This window comes from Hippocampus bargibanti, linkage group LG20 (assembly GCF_051943395.1).
Source record: "Hippocampus bargibanti isolate YZ-2025 linkage group LG20, ASM5194339v1, whole genome shotgun sequence".
NCBI lineage: Eukaryota > Metazoa > Chordata > Actinopteri > Syngnathiformes > Syngnathidae > Hippocampus > Hippocampus bargibanti.
Genome location: NC_142753.1, coordinates 2,229,777 through 2,253,407, shown reverse-complemented (window position 1 = coordinate 2,253,407; position 23,631 = coordinate 2,229,777). Strand labels below are relative to the sequence as shown.

At 44.6% G+C, this 23,631-nt stretch overlaps 2 protein-coding genes across 10 annotated transcripts in view; both read left to right on the top strand.

Moving 5' to 3' along the window:
* Positions 1-903: 903 nt before the first annotated feature.
* On the top strand, positions 904-11,494 carry rxrba (retinoid x receptor, beta a). 6 transcript variants are annotated; one of them, XM_089022829.1, is made up of 12 exons: positions 904-1,000; positions 1,503-1,666; positions 2,931-3,169; positions 3,423-3,573; positions 4,197-4,376; positions 6,027-6,190; positions 6,275-6,404; positions 6,749-6,881; positions 7,741-7,776; positions 8,456-8,547; positions 8,623-8,728; positions 8,786-11,494. In XM_089022829.1, the coding sequence occupies exons 2-12, from the start codon at positions 1,651-1,653 to the stop codon at positions 8,931-8,933; spliced, it is 1,395 nt and encodes a 464-aa protein (XP_088878955.1). In that variant the 5' UTR covers positions 904-1,000; positions 1,503-1,650; the 3' UTR covers positions 8,934-11,494. The 6 variants fall into 6 exon arrangements, with proteins under 6 accessions (XP_088878955.1, XP_088878961.1, XP_088878960.1 ...); XM_089022832.1 differs by having other exon boundaries at positions 921-1,000; positions 1,529-1,666; XM_089022830.1 differs by having other exon boundaries at positions 924-1,044.
* A 1,011-nt stretch (positions 11,495-12,505) lies between these two features.
* The window catches only part of col11a2 (collagen, type XI, alpha 2), a 43,573-nt gene continuing 32,447 nt past the window's right edge, over positions 12,506-23,631 (top strand). For all 4 annotated transcript variants that reach the window (XM_089022827.1, XM_089022826.1, XM_089022825.1 and 1 more), the window contains exons 1-3: positions 12,506-12,806; positions 12,899-13,009; positions 17,403-17,481. The gene's annotated coding sequence lies outside the window, so the exon portion shown is untranslated. The remainder of the gene's footprint in view (positions 12,807-12,898; positions 13,010-17,402; positions 17,482-23,631) is intronic.

Here is a 23,631-nt window from a genome sequence, read left to right as displayed (position 1 = left end):
TGAGGAGAACTTTTTTTCATAAAGGGACTTGTTAAAAGCTGAACTCAAAGATACATTGTTTCTGCCTTCTTTTATTCCCATCTATTTATCCGTTCGTCAGACAAAATCCTTGTTTTAGTGGGATCAAATGATGATGTTTGGAGTGAATAAAAGGAGGCTCCTTTGCACAAAATCTCTTATTTCTCCCCATCTTGTGAGTCTTATCCTGCATTGATCATTTCCTCTGTATTTCAAAAATGACCACACAAAACTCTCATTCACACAACAACGAACAATACATGAGCAGCGGCATGGCGGACTAACTGGAGACGTTTCATGGAGGAAGTGAGCTGAATTTCCACCACATGAAGATTTTGCCTAGAAATAGCTTCAATATTGAAGACATTTACACACATTTCATTAGGATAAATCTGTGTCTAACACACCTGCGATATCAGGAGAATGTGATAGCATCATTTTATTTTGTACTTCTTTATTTCCTTTTCTCTTCCTTACATAACTTTGCTGCTGTGAAATGTAAATTTCTCCACTGCGAGACGAATAAAGGTACATCCAAACCAATCCAATCCAATCATTTTAAAGATCATTGAGCATTTAACATCAATGGCGCAAGGAGCAAAATGAGAATTAAAAACAAGCCAATTGTCTTTGAGTGTGTACCCGGCTTGAATTATTGGTGGATGGGATCAGAAGACCTCAATTGATAGAAATAAGATTGCTATTTCTCTGACCCCGCAAACTGCACTTCCCTGAACATCCCTGGTCATGGTTTCATTGCAGCTCTTTTGTCATTCAAAAACACATGACAATATTTGGAATAGCGGTAGCATTCCTCCCAGTGAAAAACATGATTTGAGATGGTGTATAGGTGCTTTAAGATACGAGCGTGGTCACGGAACGAATGAAACTCGTGTCTGAGTCGAAGCCGCGGCCGGCGGTGCAGTTGAGGCGCGAGCACGCTCGGTCGCCGTCCCCATGTTTTCATCCTGGCATGGTTAAGGTGGGCTCTCTGCGGGCCAAAGTGTCAGCGCCGCGCTGGAGGTGGTGAGTGGGGGGGGGGTGTGACTGACACGCATCAGCAATTCGTGCGATTTTTGCCCAATTTGCGACATTCACTCCTTGAATATTTGCGACGCAAACGCTTTAGCTTTCGAGTTAGCTCCTTAGCTCAGTGGCAAACACGTTAGCAACTAACTCACTAAGCTAGCATGGGTTAGCGTTTCGCTTGTTTTGACACCTTTGGGAGCGTGCGCATTTGGGGGGTGATGTGGACGACAAACACCACCGGGTGGATTTTGGTCGCGTTTTCCGGTCACTGACAGAGGAAAGGGTTTGCCCTCATTCGAAGGTAAAGGGCTCCGTAATGTGAGATAACGGTGAAGCTACGTGGAGGCTAGCTTCGGTGAAGCTATATGTTGGTTAGCTGTCTTGACTGTTTCGTAGATTATAGCGTCTCATTCGGCACCTAATATGTCCCTCCTTTGCATATGTTGGCATTTCAGAGCCGTTTTTGGTTTCCCTAAAGCAGCTCCGGCCCGGGCCGCTAGTCCGCGGTCTCGAGTTTGTCGTCGGGCTGTCAACGCGGAGGCTCGACGGTGTGCGGCCGCCAGTCAATCCCGGGGAATCCCCCGCGCCGCAGACGGCACAATCATGGGAGATAGTCGAGGTGAGGACCACCGCATTCTCAGCCACTACCCAGCCAGTCGTTTATTTCTTTATTTTTTGATTCAAGTGTCAAGAATGTTTGTTCTGGATGCACCGAAGGCCTGTCAAACTATCATGTGAAACGAAGACTTTGAACTAAAGTCGTGTTTTAGTTCTCAATAATGTCTGACTGTATTAATGGTAATTATGTGGATTGGATTTGCCATTAATTAGTCTCGCAGTGGATACATTTACATTTCACAGCAGCAAAGTTATGAAAGGAATGAAAGTAGAAAAACAAAATACAGGAGCTGCTGGAAAGGCAGCCTCTTGCGGCACCGTCTTGAAGTCAAAGGAACAAAAAAAACGTACATAACAAATAACATGACAACACAAAGACACAGAGAGTCACTCATTCTTAAGCACTTTCTGTACCCTCTTTGTTACACGAAGCAGTTCCAGATGAAAGAGGAGAGCATCTCTTCACCAGTGGATCAGGGATATCATGGTAGAATGTGCACGTCGACAACAAGCTAAATGTTGAAAGCAAACATGCAGCTGTAGCATCCATTGACAAAAAGAGATTGTCTCACATCTCCTGTCCCACATAAATCCGCTTCAATTCCAAGCCGCGACAGTTCCACATGCGCATCGGCGCTCTGCGCTGATGCTCCTTTCTTCTAATCGCGGGCTCCTCAAGCCATGCATTCATCCAGCGGCAGACTGTCCAACAGCACCGACCTTTCCACTGAACAAAGCGGGGCTGTGAAGATGATGCCCATTGCAGGTGCAAAAAAGCACAATGGCCCCTTTGGTGTCCAGCGATGACAGTCGCATGGCACCGACATTCCTCCCATTAAAAAACAATACTGGCATATTCATGCTGCCGAAAAGCCACAACCGCTCAGCACAGTCTCCTCCTTGATGAATGTCGTGGTCTAAAATGCTGAAAAACAATCTGTATCCGTTCCACACGATGCACAACAACACAAAGTGACAAAATAAAACAAAAAACAAGACAAAAACAACAAAAAAAGCAAGGCTCATGGGAGCACTTGCTGACAGCTGCCTACTCGGGCGCCATCTTGGACTCCTTGGATGCCGGCGGTTAACTTCTTAGCATATCATAGCAATCTTTGAACATCTTCAAGTCTTGTCCCGAGTGGTTGGGAGTCACCATATTTGTTATAAAAAAATGACCCATTGAAATTGGATATTCCACAGATGAATTGTGTGGAAGAGTGGTTAAAAATCACAAATTGACATAACGAGATGCTTCTCGGCAGATTCATGGAGTCCCGACAGTTCGTCAGTGTCGTCCCCTCCGTCAGGCCAGCGCTCGCCACCAATAGTACCACCGGCGGCGGCAGCCTCCATGACCTCCTTGCCTCCCATATCCAGCGCCGGCGTCAGCAGCCCCGTCAGTAGCATCGGTTCCCCTTTTTCGGTCATGAGCTCCTCGCTGGGTTCCCCCTGCCTGCCGGGGACACCGTCGGTCGGCTACGGTCCCATTAGTAGTCCGCAAGTAAGGGCCTGTTGCCACCCCTTGCACCAATCGGGATATCAAACGAAGTAATGTTTTGAGACTACACTGGGTGTTTTTGAAGCTAGCTGTGTTTACTCATTTCAAAAAAATCTCCTCAGTCAACATTTCCTGGTCCATAGGGAGATTTAGCTTAAACCAATTAACATATTTGTGGTTTCAGTGCCTGCCCCCTTCCCTTGTATATTTTGGAAGCCATTTTTTTTGTAGTAATCGTCTGCTGTCCTTCATTCAGATCAACTCCACAGTTTCCATGTCTGGACTTCACATGGTGAGCAGCTCAGATGATGTCAAACCTCCGATAGGACTGAAGCTTTCAGCGCACAGCCCGGGCCCGATGCTTTCCCAGAAACGTCTTTGTTCCATCTGTGGCGACCGATCCTCTGGTGACTACTCCTCACCTCCGTCTTTCTTTCATCACATATACCGCGTTGATCCAGAACAGGATGTGAACACAATAAAGATAAATAACCACATGAAAAGTTTGATAGTCATCCCGACGATGGCCCACACGCCATTTGTGGCCTGCTAACTGGTTTTAAGTGGCCTGTGTAACATTAAAAATGATATTTGCGCCAAGATGTCAAGCATTTCTGAATGTGCAACATTACGAATGAACGATCATGAAACACGTCTCATTTTTCTTGGTAGCACTGCGATGAATAAAGATGTTCAAAAAAAATGGCTTCCTCCACTTTCTGCTCTGTGTCAAGGGCTAAAATGCCAACGTACCAAGTGATCGCTTTGTAAAATTGTTCGCCTTCAAGAGATGTTTCGTTCTAATTGAAAAATGGGGTCTGACAAAAAGCTTGGAGGCTTTTTTTTCCCAAAACAACTACAAACAGGTCTTGGATTCTTCCATTTATTTGTTTCTGTATGCACCCCATGGAGAAAAATGCGTGCGGTAGTTAGCAGTTCATTTGGACAATTATTTTGGGGTTGTGAAACAAAGAAAAGATTAATGACACCATGTTTGGCTGGCTAACATTTGCTTTGGTTCTCCCTCCAGGTAAGCACTATGGCGTGCACAGCTGCGAGGGCTGCAAAGGCTTCTTCAAGCGGACGGTGCGCAAAGACCTGACCTACACCTGCCGAGACAGCAAGGACTGCATGGTAGACAAGAGGCAGAGGAACCGCTGCCAATACTGCCGCTACCAGAAGTGCCTGGCCATGGGCATGAAGAGAGAAGGTAAATAGCCCCAAGAACCCAAAGTTGCAGTGATAGACGTAGGGTGGGGGTGGAGATTTTTGAAAGATAACCCCACTGTGACCCGTCTCCCCCTCAATATTGTAATTGGGATTTGAATTGCAAAACCCTACTGGATGACATTTTTTCACTCACCAGAGCAACACTTCACACATTGGAGTCGAGATGGAGGCGTGAAAGATGCCCCACGTTCAATTTTCGCTCTCAAACTAGAGTGAGCGTTGAAATTGGGTCTCGGCGCCGCAGGATAACAAACAGCGGTAGCGGAGGGGGACATTGAGTTTGCTAAGCTTTGCAAACACTAACCCCCCATCCCCACACACCCACTTTGCTTCCCTTTTTGTTTCCTCTCGTCCTCTCCCTCCTGTAGTGGTTAAGCGACAGCTGTAAGGACGAGGGGGTGGGGATGCGAGGCTATGGATTGAAAGGGTGGGGTGGGGGGGTGATTTAACTGTCCCAGTATCATTGCGCTAAGTCGACTATTGCTACCATCCATTGAGAAATACCATCAAAAAGGTAAATAAAAGGAGTTTATTATACAGTACAATTTATTTCTTTTATTGCAATCTAATAGCACATTTATTACACATAAAATAAGGTTCATTGTGTATAGTTTTAAGGCTTATTTAGTAGAACATTGTTTTATGGGGACCTGGGAATGGATTATTCTCATTTTTAATGGTTTCTTATGGGAAATAAATGTTTGGCAGACGAACTTTTCACCTTACACACACTTTCAACCAATTAAGTTTGTAAGCTGAGGTATCACCTCACCTTCACCTTTCATCACTTTGCTGCTGTGAAATGTAAATTTCTCCACTGTGAGACTAATAAAGGCAAATCCAATCCAATCACCGTAATTATTATTTTTAGTTTTCCATCAACCTATCCCACGTAATTATGTGAAACACTCAACTATTGGCAGTGTTTGGCGTATGTTCTGTTCCTTTTTTAATGCTCTAAAACGTCACCACATGGCGTCAAAACTCCAGCTTACAAATTATCCCTTTTTTGAGCTTTTTAAACCAAAATTTGAGAGGGAGCATTTGATGGCGGTTTAACTCGCAAAACAAGCTCTCGTTTGGCGCACAGCATAACTTCCAGTTGAATTTTATCATCAAACATGAAACGATAGGAATGACCCCTGCGTTTCAATCATCTTTGAATCTCTGTCGGATTCCACACAATGGAAAGTCCAAGAGAATCAATTGTGTCTTTGTGGTGGTGTTGTAATGCTACACGCGTTGGATACTTAAACACAACCTGGCTGGCAATGTACAGAGAATATAGAACAATACAGACATCTCTTTTCATTAATCATCTCAGAGAAAGGGCTAATTATTCCTCTGTAATTGAGTCAATTCGTCATGAACCTCTTCTTCGATTGGATTGGATTTGCCTTTATTAGTCTCGCAGTGGAGAAATAGTGGAGTTTGTTGCCATCTGACTGTATTATACTGCCCCCCGGTGGCCAAGGTGCACACAACAAAAGCAAGGGAAGCAACAGGCAATCGTTGAATACATTTTCCATCTTTTCCTCCTCAAATGTGAATATGATTAATCTCTTCTACACCCCCCATAAGATTTAGAATTGGATTGATTCCTCCCGTTGTTTGTTCTCCCGTTCCTCAGCTGTGCAAGAAGAGCGCCAGCGGAACAAAGAGCGTGAGGGCGAGGTGGAGTCCACCGGCGGCGTGGTCAACGAGGAGATGCCGGTAGAAAAGATTTTGGAGGCGGAGATGGCCGTGGAGCAGAAGACGGAGCTTCACGCCGACGGAAGCTCGGGAGGAAGCTCTGTGAGTCAACCGGACATAGGGAAAAGCTATGTCGATCCTCAAAGGGGAGGCGTCGTCAAATTTCGCCTTGCAACTCCTCCTCAGCCCAACGACCCCGTCACCAACATTTGCCAGGCTGCGGACAAGCAGCTCTTCACCCTGGTGGAGTGGGCCAAGAGGATCCCCCATTTCTCGGAGCTGCCCCTCGACGATCAGGTTATCTTGCTGCGCGCAGGTGGGTGTCTTTATTTTATTTCGACACAGAGCATGACACTTTTTACCGCAGTGGGAGTGAAATCCGGCCGTCTTATCTTTGAACCGGATAGCTCACAGTTAAAACTGCCATGTTTGGAATGTTGATGTGGCTTGGTTTTCAAATGTTTTTAGTTACACAATCTGTAGATGGGGTATTTATTATTTGTATTTTTTTCTACAAATAAATTTTACACACAAATAAAGAGAACAAATAAATAAAAAATGAAAACGTCAAATGTCTTTCCTGCTATCGATGATATTATTGCTCGCGTTTGTTTCAAAACAAAACATCTTATGGACGAGCCCTAATCTCCTTGTGGGCAGGTTGGAATGAACTACTGATCGCCTCCTTCTCCCACCGCTCCATTTCGGTGAAGGACGGAATCTTACTGGCCACCGGCCTCCACGTGCACCGGAACAGTGCTCACAGCGCAGGTGTGGGGGCCATCTTTGACAGGTAGCCCTTCACTCACCTTTCTGCCAACTCGCACACATGATCAAGTGACAAGGCTGAAGAAAGTACCGTGAACCCTCCCCTGCCCTCACCAAGTCCTTTGCTAAAACATACTTATAAATCCCACAAAATAAGTTCCAGCAGGTAGCAACTGGTGTCCAGCAAGTGGTGGGCTGCAAACTAACCTTTTGCAACGCTTGCACTGGTGCGGCCATTGGATTTGATTGGATTTGCCTTTATTAGTCTTTCAGTGGAAAATTTTACATTTCATCTTGTTGTTTGGTACTCCAGCCCACCGAAAAAGCTCCCCCTCTCCCCTCGCAACTGAAAATGCGCTGTGCAGATTAGATTTGCCCATCAATCACAATGTGTGGCTTCTCTGTTAATTACACAGTCCTTTTTTCCTAAAGAATTGACTACACCCAATAAGAATGGATACAGTGTCTGTCAGCTTTGCTTTGCGCAAATGGGAACAGAAAGCATGGGAAAAAAAAGTGGTGATGTCAGATTTATGTGGCAATAAATCATACTTTGATTTATTTTTTGCTGTTCCTACATGTCGGTAATCTTATTTATTTTGGAAGGATGATTCAGCATCAATCAATATTTTATTTATTTATTAAAAAAATTGAGGATGCCACCGAAGCTCCGGCTTGTTGACCCCCCCTGTCCATGGAGCCCGCTTTGAGAACCTTTGGTCTAGGTAAAAAGCCACCAAAATCAAAAGTGCATGGTTTTGCAAACATGTCTTCTCGACTTAATAAGCGTACCCGCTGAGGGCCCACTTGAAAAATCTTCCAAGTGTATTGGCGATGACACTGTGTAATAACACTGTAATAACACATTGTGATTGCATACACAGGGCGCACAATGCTGAGGTTGGGGCCATATTTGACAGGTAATTACGGCACGACACAAACACTTTGCTTGACCCCCCCCCCCCCCTCGTCATCCGCAGTCCCCATTGAGACAATCTCACTGGCTCTAAAACGGATCGCCATGTGTGTGCTGTGCTTTGCTTTGTCTGCTCAAAAGCTCTTTGTCATCGCCTCCGGGTTCATTTGACTTTTTCAATTTTGGTGACTAAAAGACGATGAGAGGGCAAAGTTGGTATGAAAAGTCTAGAGACTCCTAACCTTGAAATGTTAGCACTTTTGTGGCGCATACGTGGCAGCGCCTCGCTCCTGCTTTTGCCAAAAGTTCTGTGGAGGCCTGCAAAGCAACTTGAATGGATTTGGGTCAACTAAGATGACTGATCGAAAATGGCGGCCGTGAGCCGAGAGAGGTCATCAATATGTTGCCACCATTTATTTTTCAATGTCAACAGACATCTGGGGGACAGATTAACGCTTCAAAGTGGAACAAGAAAAAAAAAACCTTGTCGTTGTCTCTTCAGCGATCGATTTGTATCCAAGACTGTTGGTCCTGCAGCGCGCTTTTCATCGTGCATCGCTGATGTTTCTCCAGAAGCGTCCTGTCTTTTAGGCGCCATCCAAACACTGGCCTTTGACGGACGGCGGCGAGAAAGTCGTCTCTTCTGATCGTGGCCCGCCGCTTTCCCGCTTTTCTCTCGGCAGGGTTTTGACGGAGCTAGTGAGCAAAATGCGAGACATGCAAATGGACAAGACGGAGCTGGGCTGCCTGCGCGCCATCATCCTCTTCAATCCAGGTAATGCGCAAGCAAAAACATCACCACCTGGGCGGATTCCTCTCAAGCGTTCTTCTCTTTCTGTGTCGCCCGAAGATGCCAAGGGCCTGTCCAACCCCAGCGAGGTGGAGCTGCTGCGAGAAAGGGTCTACGCGTCCCTGGAGACTTACTGCAAACAGAAGTACCCGGAACAGCAGGGCAGGTGAGCGCCACCGAGCGCAAAACCTTTCCGCAGTATTGACAATGCCCCACCCGGCAGGTTCGCCAAGCTCCTCTTGCGGCTGCCGGCGCTGCGCTCCATCGGCCTCAAGTGCCTGGAGCACCTGTTCTTCTTCAAGCTGATCGGCGACACGCCCATTGACACCTTCCTCATGGAGATGCTGGAGGCGCCTCACCAGCTCACCTAGACCAGGCCCGCCCGACGGCCCCCCCTCGTTGCCGCCTCACACACCGGGATCTGCAATGGCAGCGCCCGCCCTTGCGCGCACATTGGCGGTTTACCTCGTGGATAACAGACAGATTGAACGTGGAGATGCGATGGCGTTTTAAAAAAATACACTGGCGCCGTCGTCTTTCCGCATCTTCTCAACCGCCTACGCGCTCGACTATGCACAGGCATATACCACAAAAAACAAACGGATATACACACACAAACACGTGTATATAAAAAGAGAAAAAAAGCATGTGTATATGCACAGTGATGAGTGCTAAATGTCTTCATCATCTCAGAGCGCCTTCTCAGTAACTTGGATGGTTTTTGGCTTCCAATCCGGCACCTGGCGTTCCAATCAGCTCACATCATCCACGCCATCCGAAAACGGATGACATGCCTGCGCTTTGGATTTCCACAATCATGCTGGTTGGGTTTCTATCTTTGAAGTACTGTACTCATGAAATGAGAGCTCCCTTCTCCCTCTTCCCCTAGGCCTTGAAATCCAGGAAGGCTCTGGGAGCACTTTGAATGACTCTTAAGGTTGTCCTTCCAGCCTGGGCGTGCGCTTTGTAATACAAAAAAAAAAATGACTTGAATTGTTTGTTTTGGTGTTGACCTTGTGTTTGTTTTCTTGTCTATCCTGGCAGTCGCTTTAGCGAGCTTGCGGGAGTTGAGAGCAAGCTCGCCTTCTGGTTTTCTCACCACGACGTGGTCCTCTGCTTGGCCGGCAGTCATGAATGCACTTTGGTGAGTCGTACCTGCGCGAGCGAGCGTTTCCTACTACGGGCCGCCGTTCTCTGAGACAAGGTACGACTTTGTGGTGGCTCTCTCCTTCCTCCTCTGGTGCCGCCTTGGCTCTGATTTCTTGGCTTTGGTCATTGGGCAGGCCGAGCAATGTTTTTTTTTTTTTTTTTTTTTTAATTTGTGTGTGTGGGGCGGGGGTAAAATTAGCTTGATCCACCTCATCGTTGCCATGGAATGAAAAGAAACAAATATTTAGATGATTGGACGAATTACAATCATATTACATATACATATTACAATCTTGCCTCGATTCCCCCCCCCGCACTCCTGTGATTGATGACATCACTAGTAGCGAGAGTCTTCTGTGATTGACTATCTGACACTTTTCCACACCAGATGTGTCAATATTAGCACTTGAAACGCTTAAACATCCTGCTCATTGGGTTTTTCTACCCAAAACTTTCCAGTTTCAAACATTGTCATTGTCCCCCCAATCAAATCAATGACCCTGCCCCCCCAAGTGAAACCTTTACACCCGTGACATTGATTTGGCACTTGACTTAACTGTGATTTGCAACCAAGCGGAGCTCCAAATGTGACAACTTTTTTTTTTTAACAGTCCTGCCATTGATGGATGATTGTGAGCTTTTTCTCCAGTCAGACTTTTTTGAAGTGTTTTATTATATTTTTTTTTCAAGCATTGGCTCAATGTGCAGAGTATTTTAGGCACATTGCACATTGACACCAATGCTAACATTGCACGGTATGCAAGCGTGCGCTCGAGTGAAGCGGTGGAAGCGGACAATGTGGCCTATTAGAAACTCCAAATGCATCCTCTTAAAGAGGACCTGTGTGATTTCGGGGCTTGGAGCCCCCCAATCCCCACCTCCTGCCGCAAGGCAACCTGTAAGACAGGTGAATGAATCTTTTTTTAGTGTTTGGCTTTTTTGGTCTGGCGTGTGCAGGGGTGGGCAAACTCCGTCTTTGTTCTTTAATCTGCCCCCCCCCCCCGCCCCCCTTCCCCGATGCATTTGAATTATATTTTTATTTCAAGTAGTTGTTTTTTTTATTGGATGATTTCTTTCAATTTAAAAATATATATTTGGAACAATGTTTCCAATTTTCTAAGTCTGATTATGAATGTATCTGTTCATACATTATGACAAATACAATCAAGCAAACTTGATTTATGTTGCTTTATCACTAAACAATTCCTAATTTATCATTGGACTAAAATGAATTAATCTCACGAAACCACTCAAGCCACATAAAACAGGTTTAGTTAAAATACTGTCTTTTTTCAACTCTTTTTCCCAATTTAACAATGAGCACAGAAGGTTGCCCACCCCTGGTTTTGAGGCTTATTTGTTGATATGTATTTTTAAAAAATGATCCCAAAAATGAAATATTTCATGTGGCAAGTCAGATGTAAAGACTCTTGTACAGGCTGACTGATTGGCAGCTCTTTTTAATTTCCTTTGAAAATCTCACCCGGCAGATGTTGAACTTCCTGTCAATTGATAATTATGAATTATGACAAATTATGCAACCTGGACTTTTACCAAAAAATGAATTGAGCCACTGAGAAATGGGCTGGGAACTCAATTAATGTGGTTTTGCCCAACTTTTTGTCGCTGTTTTGCTTGTCCAGAAATGCAGGCTTTCCTTAGATTTCCTTTGGTTTTATGTCGTACCTAGTTTTATGTCATACCTGCTCAGTATCGTTGCCTATCGACGGGCACCGGGGGGGTTGTGCAATAGGCTATGAATTCTCAACAGCTCTCGATATTTCACCACACAAATGAGGGTTAAACATCAAATGCCAAAATTTAGAACATTGATTCAAGGCCCTTTCTGCACTTGAAAAAAATCCCAAAATGCAGCTCACGAGACCGCTCTGGTTCTCAGCGGCTCAATTGCGCCGTGTTACATAAGCGTGTCTCACCTTTGAGACCTCCACACGTACTGAAGCTTCTCCCACTGCGTTGAGGTGCAGTTTCCCGTTCTTCCACATGGCGTCCGAGTTGAACTCGCTGATTGTGATTTGAGGCCAAGCGAGTTCAGCTATGATTGATGATCTATTTTCATCACTTGATGAAGCGGGTCTCCCACAGGAATCGAATAAAATGGCCGCTGTTGTTTGGGATCATTGAGTGAATCTAAAAAGTCACTTTCTTTCCTGTGAAGAGGAGCGTCCATTAGGTCACTTTGTCCTCATGTGGACAATTGGGTGGAGCTCCGTTACGCCTACAATGGAGTGTGTTTTGAAGGTCAAATAAAGAACTAGGAAGAAAAAGACACTTCCCCCTTAGAGCAAGGCTCTTTATGAATTGTTTACTCGTTGCTCAAAGAAAATTCACTCTTTGTGTGATTTTGTTTTGTTTTGTTTGTTTGCATCTCTCATGTGCTTCCAGCCTTTTGTTTATAACAAAAGTATTAAATGCATTGATTGTCCAATCAAAACAGAACCTGTTCCTTTTGTTTTTGTTTTTTTGTCTGTTTGGATCTTACTGCGATCTATATGTGGCGCCTTGTGACTGAGAAAATATGAAATATTGTTCCATTTTTTTTATTTTGTTATTTTTTTTCTTCTTCCAGTCATTCATTCTGACTCTTGTTTCTGTTTTGTTGTACCATGTCTGAGTAAAGATTTTCAATACTGTTCCCAAAGTTCTTTTCATTGCATTATTTCTCCCCAGTCAGTCCAGCAGGACCCCCGGGGGCCTCGGCTGACCACTGAGTGGGCTGCGCTGCTACCTGCCAGCCTCCAGGGGGAGCACTGACCTTTTTAGTCTTGGCAAACTTGGACCGTTTGTCTTCACCTTGCCTCCCCCACCAAGCCAATGAGGAGGCGGCGTACCTGCGAGACCTGCGAGCTTGCATGAATGTCAGCTCACGTCTGTGGGAAAATTGGTCCTCGCCGCTTTGTTGTGTATTTAAACGATGTGGTGCAATCTGCTCGTGCGAAGGAAAAAAAGCATGCATGTTATAGCCCTAAATTGTCATCTTTTGCCATTAGGATTGGCAAGTGTGATGGTGAGGATGTAACACAAATCGACCCACATGCAAGGATGCGGTTCCAGCTCACCGCTGGCATCGGCGGGTATTGAAAGGACCAAAAATTCAAACGTCTGAGTCCGTCAACTTTCATTCATTCATCCATTGATTCAAGTAATGTGCCTCTACCTCTTGCAGCTGATGCCTGACGGGACAGGACAGGTCACCACTTCTAACGAAACGCCCCGCGTCTCCGCTTGGCTGCACACGGACGGGGCCTAAACTGGGATGAGTGGCACTTGAAAGGAGGTAATTGTATATCTGTTAAGGGGCTGCTCTTCAACTGCTTTCTAATCCGGAGAAGAACCTGAGTGCCAATGACGAATTTGGATGCCCCATGAGGCTTCTGTCGTCAGGCCCCAGTCCATAATTTCACATCAAATAGGCCTGGATCCCAACGCCATTAAGACTGCGGTGGCAAATACAGTGATGCCTCAGTTTACGAATGTTTTAGCTCATGAACTTTTCGCATATAGTCTCGATTGACGAACTAGTTTTCGGCGGATGAACACCAAACCACACGGTCCAACAGCGCCACGGTGGCTGGTGGACTAGTTTTCGTCACCCCCTTTCTTTGATTGCGAATGTGGTTTGTTAACGAGTGGAGTACTTTTGCTATTAACTCCTTCCTAGCAGGCATTTTGCATTTCTTCCCCCACAGCCTATATATATATATATACAGCCTAGCTTTGTAGTGTGCTCCCTGAGTTGCTTCAGCAGGAAATTCATAACTAACATGTGGTCAAATAAACTGTTATAACTTCATTTGTTGTTCAATCTTTATGAAACTTTCAGTACTTTCACAACATATAGAATAAGACAACAAAGTTTTTGTGAAATTGATCGAAGTTTTAGAAAATTATTGCAATGTTAATGAAGATTTTTTTTTCCAAAACCTGCAAATTACAACAAAATGCATTCACAACAAGTCACATATTCATGAAATAAACCTAGAATGCATTTAAAATAATCCAGGATTTGTGGTATGGTTTAAAACATGGAATGCATAGGTTCACCTTGCATTGCTCGCAACCTGTTCTTGGCCCACGACGAAGTTTCTTCTTTGCACACTCTTTACATGTTCTCTTTTTATCCAATTCTACTGGCCAATGAAGGAGGGCAACAGTGTCATTCTCCTTCATGCATTCTCTTTTTCTTTTTCTTCTGTAATTGCCAAACAACTGATGAGCTAAGTTTGTCCTGAATTCTAGTCCTTTTTTGGGGGCGACCTGTTCTGGTTTTCACTTCATGGTTGCAAATACAAATATCCACTAGAAACCAGAACAGGTATTTCCACCATTTGAGTGATTTCCTGGAGATAGCGTATGAAGCACGTAGTTGATCAGCCCGAAAGTATTTGAATGGTGATAGAAGTTCATCAGTGCAACAGTCACGACTGAGTCAGATGTCAAAATGTCTTCATCAACATGGTCATCTATTTCATTCTCATCAGGATCTGGAAAGATATACAGTACATGGGTATTTTAGAAAAAAAAAAACATATGGACCTCCGTTTCAATAATCATATTTAGAATGCAAAGCTATGAGGTACAGCTATTAGTGGAAAACGCACCATTCACTTACAATTATTTGCGTCGGGTACCAAGGCAGGATCAACAATATCATGAAAATAGCGTTAGCGTTAGAATGTTCCGAATTCAGGACACTCCTTATTTTTAATATTTCTCGGTAAATAAAGAAGTTAGCGTTAGTTTATGCATTTCAGTATCAAGGTAAACCTCTTCTGAAAAGCTCATAAAATAGTTACAACCAGTGACGTGCAGTCAGGTGAGGCAGTGCCTGTCATCATGGAACGCTGTCATGGAAATATCAAATGAAAAAATAAATTAAACAGTTATATGTATTTAGTGATGTGTACTTTAAAGTTCTTGTCCATTTAACTTCACCGTTTTTGGATTTTTTTTCTAAATCGCTGAATTTTCACATTTATCGTTCAAATACTAAGTAGAGACGAGCGGTGAGGCAGAAGCCGGCTGAGCCTCAACATGGATTGCGCAATCACTATGCTAACTGTGCTGGCTTGCTCTGCAGTGAGACCGCATTGCTTATTGCGATATTGCATATCGCTATTAAAGCGATCAAGCATGTTTAGTATATGAACTAAATTTCTACAGTTTAGCTGGTGTATATAATGTACAGTCACTGTACATTATAAACACTGTACTACAGTGTTTATTTTGTTTTATTTTTATCAAAACTCTGCATAGGTGAGGCGCACAGTTCTCCCGCCTCATGACGGGGCGCTTGTGATTCCAGAGATACTTGCGACTCCATGGCTGCAGAATAATAGAATTAGGGACAGCAAGCTATAGTAAACAGTTAGCAAGTAAAGTGCAGAAGATGATTGACGCTTTGAAGATGGAGGAGAGCACATTGTGTTGCGCATGAAGGAGATGATGTCACTCTTGAAGGCAAAGCTGCATATAATCTGTTTTAAAGGGACATGTAACTTGTGCCGCATCAGTTTCAATCAGCACTTGAACTGCTACCTTTCATTTTCTCGATCTGGAAGCACAATCGTCCGTAAAGGGTTAACATCTATTCACGGCCCGCCTGTTGTCAGTTGTTGTCATTATTTGCTATAGCTTCAGCCCGACTGGAGGCATGACTCGGGATACACGGAAGTAAAAACACAACGACTGTAGTCGTTTGCCGGGAGGAATGAGTTAAGGGAGCGAAAAAGACCGTGTTGTCTAAGCAACGGTCTCAGGCAATAGAAGAGGTTGAAAAACTTCTGTTGACTTGGATGAACGAAGAGCAGCAAGCATGGGACAGTGTGAGCAGAGAAAGCACAGCAACTTCTTTCATAATTTTGCTGCTGTGAAATGTAAATTTCTCCACTGCGAGACTAATAAAGGCAAATCCAATCCAACTTCACTCGGATATCATCAAGAGGCAACTTCATCAACGCCCATTATAAAGGTCAATAAAACCACTTTATTATACAGTACAGTTTACTTCTTTAATTACAATACAATAGCACATTTATTATACATACAACAAGGTATATTTTGTGTAGTTTAAGGCTTATTTAGGAGACTATTTTGTTTTATGGGCACCTGGGAATGGATTATTCTCCTTTTTAATGGTTTGTCATGGGAAATAAATGTTCGACAGACGAACTTCGCCTTACACACACTTTCTGGGAACCAATTAAGTTTGTGAGTGTCACGTCCGCTCGAGGAGAGGTGACAGGACTCGAGGGACGACGTGAAGCAGTAAGGGTTGGATCCGAAATACACGGTGTAGACAGTAACTTCAAACAGAGTCTTTACTGAGACACATAAAGTAATAGAGAAAATAAGGCAATGGAGGAGAACAGAGTAACAGACCTGCGCACGGCTGGGTGACAGGGAACTTCGGAGAATACACAGGCGCAGACCGAACAGTAAGGGTGGCTTTTATAGCCAGAAGGCACAATTAAGGAAATGAGGAACAAGTGAGTGAGTCCGGAGAGCAGGGAGGGGAGGGGCCCGCTCCAGGAGCAGAGGAGGATGCGACAGTGAGCTGAGGTATCTCAAAATGGAATTCATTTCTGCATTTGTTGTCTTTTCAAGATATTTGATGTGGTGGATGGTGGGGGGGGGGGGGGGGGGGGAGGAAAGGGCGGCTGCTATTGTTTTTGTTTTGTGATTGTGAATGTTGCTCACGAGAAAGGAAAAAGCTCTCGTCAATGAAACTTCTGAAAGCCAACCTTTTGTTTGCCATTTCCTGCTCGGCTCAGTTGCTCTTGATGATTATTGCGGACAATCAAGTTGCTTCCCGCTCTTCACTTTGATGAATTGTTTTTCCTGCGTTTGGGCAGCATCCATCCTTGGATTGTCTCCAACTTTGATCTTTTGATCTGTTGGCTGACAAATGACCTTGAAATCCTCTCAAGAAATTTTCTGCACACTTGACCTCTGTTGATTTTTTTTGCCCCTTGAATTTCAACCCAAAATGGATTAGACGTCTAAATTTCGGGAGGGCTTCTATGCTAAAGCCCAAACAACAACAACAGCAGCACCACCCTGCTATTAAGAAGCAAATCTGTGCCACATGCTTCTTCTTTGCTCATCTGGTGCAGGTCGTTCTGCAATTCAATCCCCCCCCAGTGCCGAACGAGGGCCTCGCTCCCGTCTGTTTCCTGTCTCACAAAAGGCGTCTCTGTTTCACCCCCTTATGTTTCCTCAATGCTGGCACCCCTGCCCCCCACAGCCCATCCACAACACCCCTATGGTACATTCCCTCCTGCTCTACTGGCGCATTCCTGCCCAGGCCACGGGCGGCCGGCGCAGCGACGGCCGACACACCCCTCTTGTCAGCCGCGCTTGCAAAAAAAGAAAACAAATCAAGAATGGGAATAAAGCTCACCTCAGCGCTATCATTGAGCTTCTTAAGCAAATGCAACTTGACTGATATCCATTTTTGATAAAACGGAACAGCAAAACGGCCTCGCTAAATTAGCAAATGCTAACTCGCTGACAACGACACTTCCTGGTTCAACTTCAAATATCAATCAAGAATCTAAAATGAAATGTAAATAAAAGACTGATTTTTACAATGTGAGGGTGGAAAGTTGGGTTGAAGTTGCCCGATTGAAGGGTGTCCATCCGGTTTACATTTGGGTTGTGTTCTGCAGGACTCGGATGTCGTCAGGTGGGCAGTTAGAGGTCATTCAGCGCCACTTCTGTCCATCCGTCCGTTCATCTACACTACAGGTAAATGACTTTTGATCCTGCATCACTCCCTCCCCTTTACCTCCATGTGCTCCGTCTGCCTTCATCAATGGCTCTCTTTCATTGCGTCTCACCCTCGGCATGCCTTTGTGCCCCCCCGCCCCCCTTCTGCCACGCACCCTCCTCCTTCCACTTAGGCCGGTACCTTTCCACCGATGCTCCGGCGGGCAGCGTTTTCCCTAAAATGGCCGGGGCACTCGTCCATTGGTCTCCCTTAAGCTGCGTTCCATTCTCAGTTAATGACACACTCAGAACGAGAGGAGGCCAATGTCTACTTTTTCAAATTCCCAGATGGATCCCTGCTATTGCATTGCATGCTACGGTTCATATTTCCATAAATATGTGGATAAGATATGGTGATACCTCAGCTCACAAACTTAATTGGTTTCCAGAAAGTGTGTGTAAGACGAAGTTTGTCTGTCGAACATTTATTTCCCATGAGAAACCATTAAAAAGGAGAATAATCCATTCCCAGGTGCCCATAAAACAAAATTGTATCCTAAATAAGCCTTAAACTACACAAAATATACCTTATTTTATGTATAATAAATGTGCCATTGTATTGTAATAAAAAAAATAAACTGTACTGTATAATAAAATCGTTTTATTGACCTTTGTGATGGTTGATGTAGTTTCCGTGCTTTCTCTGCGGTAATACCCTCACTCACACTGTCCCCCGCTAGCTACTTTTTGTTCATCCAAATCAACAGAAGATTTTCAACCTCTCCTATTGCTTAGACCGGTAATTTTCAACCACTGTGCTGCGGCACACTAGTGTGCCGTGAGAGATCTTCAGGTGTGCCGTGAGAAACTATCCAATGCCCCTTTTTCAAATTTAAAATTTTACAAACATTTATGAATAATTTTCTGCCAATATTATGTCATTGTCCTGTGTCCGTGCTGAAAAGACTTGAAGGGTAATTTAATATTCGGGACTGATTGCCTCTTTCCGGTGAGATGATTCGTGGTGTGCCGCAAAAAAATTGCAATGTAAAAAAATGTGCCCTGGTTCAAAAAAGGTTGAAAAACACCAGCGTAGACAAACAACAAACAGAAACATCCATAGCTACACATAGCAATAGTGGACTTAGCGCACTGGTCCTGGGACGCTAAGTCACACAAACGCACACCTCTCTTGCCGTTTATGGGTTATCTTCTTCTGCTCGACCATCATTTTCTTTTGTGTCCTCTTAACACTAGCCTGTAGTGGGGTCTTTTTTCGCTCCCATAATAGCAAAAGTACTCCACTCGATAACAAACCATGTCTGCACTCAAAGAAAGGGGGTGAAAAAAATTAGTCCGCCAGCCAGCGTGGTGCTGTGTGGTTTGGTTCTTCCACCGAAAACCAGTTCGTATGCCAAGACTATATGCTCGAGAATTTAATGTTCGTGAGGCGAAAAGTTCGTGAACTAAAGCGTTCGTAAGCTGAGGTATCACTGTGGTTTTATATCTAACTGTGCTGCTGGCTACATTTTCACACTGAATTAAAAAAAAAAAGACACCCATTTTTGGGTCCCCCCTTCACGCCATATTCAGCCCCACCCCCGCTTGCCTATTTGAGGTATGCGGCTTACTGGGCAGTACTTGTGGCCATTGCTAAGAATCACTGAGCCTTTCTCCGTCTAAATTCCTTCCCTACCTGACCCGGGAGGTCGCCGTGCGGAAAGCCGTCGCCGCCTCCCTGCGTGACTCCCCCCTCACCCCCACTTCCCTCGACACTACTTTTTTTTTTTTCCTCCCTCCACCATGATCTATTTTGGTGACCTGCGGTGCGTGTGCCCTGCCCTGCCCTCTAAAGTACAGCCTTTTGAAGGAAGTCAGCAATTTAGCATGGCTGCTTGAGTTTAATGACAAGGTTCTGCTTTTGGAAGGCAGCGAGAGCGAAGGGGGGGAAACGCCCTCCAGTTGAGTTTTTCTTTGCCTTCGTCTTCTCCTCCTCCTTAGCGCGGAAGCACCTGCCGCTCTCCAGAGCGACGTGCGGTGACCAACATCCATTTTGATGACCCCGATGACATGCGACGCCTTGTGACTGTTGGTATGGCAACAGGTGTTTTTTTGGGGGGGCCCCGCCCAATATTCCAATCGGGACTTTTTAATGAGGCTCATGTCAAAATGTGACTGGATTTCAAAATTTAACTTGCAGCTCAGCAAATTAGGAGCACCCAAAATATCGAGAAAAGCCTCCTAGAGCAGGGGTCCCCAAACTTTTTTCCTGTGAGGGCCACATAACTTTTCCCTTCTGTGATGAGGGGGCCGGTCAGTTTGCAACAGAAAAAGTGTGACGATCGTAGGGAGCTTAAAAAAAGGTTTTCCAGAAAGCCACACATAACCAAATAACCTGTTCCAGGTTCTTTACAGAAAAAAGTCAGGAAACAAATAATAACACTATTCTTCTTCTTCTTTTCCTTTCGGCTTTTCCCTTCAAAGGGTCGCCACAGCGAATCAGTAACCTCCATCTTCAGAGGTATTAATGAAATAAATAACAACTAAATAACCCTCTCTGAGTTCTTCATAGAAAAAAAGCCATGGAACATTAACTTTCTGTTGTGCCATGCACAATCTTAACAGATAAAAGTTCAGCTCAGTTGTCAGAGCAGAATCTCTTTGACACATATGAGCAGTCTCTTAAAGTTCTTGTGTTCCTTCCTTATAATCCTTTTGTAGGTTGCAGTAGGCTTGTAGACACCGCTGTTTGCAGCTCTCTCTCATCAACTTCCCTCTGAAAACCACAAAGGAAGCAGGTTGAGAAAGTGAACTAAGTGGTACAGCACAATACATTTCACTACCAGTATGGATGTAAAGATGGATTTTATCCAGGTAAATTCTATTATGATTATATTTGTTTATGCTCCGAATGACTCATTCAAGTCAGAAAAGTGAGCTTACCTATGTATGTTTGTCAGTGTGAACTCTGGGTCTGCATCTGGCTGGTGAGAAGTTGAATGCCAGGTTCCAGTCTAGTTACAGCCAGTCTCAAGCACTGATGCAAATGTTCTTCTGTCAATCTTGATCTCATCGGAGATTTCAGCAGTTTCATGCGAGAAAAGCTTTTCTCGCAGATATACGTGTTGCTAAAAACTGTGGACATTTTCATTGCGTGTTTTTTGATGTTTGGATATGTGTCGTTTGGGAGGGTTGCATAGAAGTCAATTAGACTGTTGGGCTTAAATGCGTCTTTCAGACCATCACAGTTCTGTAACTCAGTTCCAACTTCTCCATGGTTTAGTACACTTGGTCAAAAATATCCTCTCCCGTTGCAGTCCCTTTGAGACTTTGGAGGGCTGGCAGCTCCTCGCATATCGCAAAGTTTACGCTAACTCCACGAATAAAAATGAGCAGTTGAGCGGTGTCTTGCACGTCCGTGCTCTCATCCAGTGCTAATGAAAAAAAGTCACATTCTTTCGTCTTCTGCTGCAGCTGGGCATATACATTAATTCCGATTTCTTCACCGCGTCTGGTGTTTGTACTCGGGACTACTTCTCGGGACACAACTCCTCCGCGACAGCATCCATACATTCCTTAACAAACTCTCCGTCCGTGAAAGGCTTACCGCTGCCGTTTAGCAACCCGAAAGCTGGCCCGAACGGATGCCTTCTTCAGCTGAGCTTGCCGTATAAATGTATTCTGCTGAGATAGTAGTCCACTTTTCGCTTTGAGAGTTTGTCTGCTCGTATTTGGCCTTGCAAGCTATCGTACTTGTCTTTGTGACGGGATTCATAGTGTCGGCAAAGATTGTATTCTTTGAATACCGCCACCGCCTCTTGACAGATGAGACAAACAGCCTTTTCTTTGCATTGAACATAAAAAATAATCGTTTGTCCACTGCAGGTTAAATACCCTGCATTCTGAATCAATTTTTCTCTTATCTAACCTTTTCGCCATTATTCCGTTCTCTCTTTACAAAAGAAAACGGGTCTGGGACCAAACTGAGCGCACATGAATGTACCACCAGACTCCCTACACTTCCTCATACGTCACTTTCTTGTGTCGCTTCGCATTGTGTTTATTGTGAGCAGGCGTGTTTGTATTGTTCAATCACGATTATGAACAGCATACATTGATTACACAGATTAAAATAGGAACAGATAATGATCGAAAACCGACCTTTGACGTGAAAAAGGAATTTTTATTTTTCTTGAGGCCAAATAGGAAAAACATGTGATAGCACCTCTGGTATTGTTCAGAGGGCCGGGCCAAATGTGGTGACGGGCCGTAGTTTGGTGACCACTGTCCTAGAGCATCTGAACTTGATTTGCGGTTCGTCCGAATCACTTTAAATCATGAGTCACCGTTAAAATATCATTGGTTCATTCCGAATACAGCTAAAGAGTTTGATGGTTCTCTTTATTTGTAAGTAGGTTCGTTGTCAGATCTCCCAGGCAGGTGACGCGCAGGGCTTGATCGTGGCGTGGAGTTGAGCAAGTCGGGCCGTGATGTCCGTCCGACGCCCGGCCTGAGCCGGGCGTGAGTCTGAGATGATTCGGCCCCGTGGTTCGCCCAATCTCTCCGTCCCGCGACAGCTCCCCCTATACAATTTGCAAGCGTGTGCTACGCGTCAGGGCGACACGCACATCAAGGAGACCAAGGAATTGAAAGACATGAAAGTGTTGAAAGGCGCACCCCAAAATCATACACTCGTGTGACGCAACAGGGCTCCCCTCCTGGATCCGAAGTCGGTGAAAACGATGAAGGAAAAAGAAATAAAAACAAAAGTAATTCTGCGACATGGTGCAACACAGCCACATGCATACCAAGAGGGTGTCTACACTTGTGCAACTTCATCACCTGTCATTCCCCACCCCCCCCTTCAATTAAATTGTCCTGATCACGTTTGGAAAAAATCTTGGCATTTGAACAACGGCGTGTTGACTTGTATTCAATGCAGAATTTTCAAAGTGAGCTTGCATTTTTGCCTTCCCGTGCCGCCTCGTGGCACCTTGGGGGTTTGGTCCAGCAGACCTCACGCTGGTTTCTCCGTGACCAAAACCAAAGAGCAAACATTTTCGACAAAAAAGTTCATTTTTAGTGCCCCAAAAAACAAATCCATATTCACAATCCAGAAGCCTCCCCAATTGTGCAAAGCTGGCAGAAAAGTGCTTTGCTTTTTTCCTCCCGACAACATTGAAATTCATATTTGTCTCACTAATATGTAGGTATGAAAAGCCAAGCAGCTTTTTTTATACATTCCTTGGAGATAATTGTTGCATGCCGCCGCCCAGATGATAGTTTGGGTGTGCGGCTGCTCTCTGCTTCTTTTCCATCAAAGCTCCACCCGCCATTTTCACGTTGGGACGCCCCCTAGGAGAATCTTTTTTTGTTCTCTCTCTCGCTCTCAGTTTGAGCGGCTTTCTATGCAGACTCACTGACGATGCGCATCTTGTAAGGGTGGCACAATAAAAACTTGTAAGGAATTCTGGGACAAGAGATGAAAATAATGAGAATTATGGATGAGAAGATTTCTTCAGCCGTCATCTGTACTTTTTTGAAGGTCCAAAAGATAGGCTGCCAAATGAAAAACAAAGTAATGTAGTTTATTCGATACATTGTAAGAATGAAAATTGTAAGGAGCAGTACATTGGGGAGACTCAACAAATTCTCCAAAAAAGACTATCAACATCGCAGGGATAATACGAGTGGGCCTCAATCGGCAGTACATTTGCACCTAAAAGCTAGCAACCACTCATTTGACGACAATGAGGTTAAAATCTTAGCGAAAGAACATAGATGGTTTGAAAGGGGAGTAAAAGAAGCGATTCTCATAAAACAACAAAATCCTTCATTAAACCGGTCTGGTGGGGTGAGGTTCAATTTGGATCGTTCATACAATAGCCTGCTTAGGCAAAACAGGTTAGACAACATTCGTAATGCTGATGAGGTGATACCGGATGGGGGCAAACAGGCCAGTCGTTAGTCAGGCCACATGGAGTGGTCCTCTGCTCCCCCCAATCTGAGAGTAGGGACCTATCATAGCTGTTTCCGGCGCCTCCATGTCTGGACACTAGGGATATATAAATAGGGCCGATACGACCAGTAAGACTTTAGTTCGCTGACGAACGGCTGAAGAAACGTTCTCATCGATGGACCACTCCTGTACGACTGAGAGCTTACACAGACGTAATGAGAATTATGGAA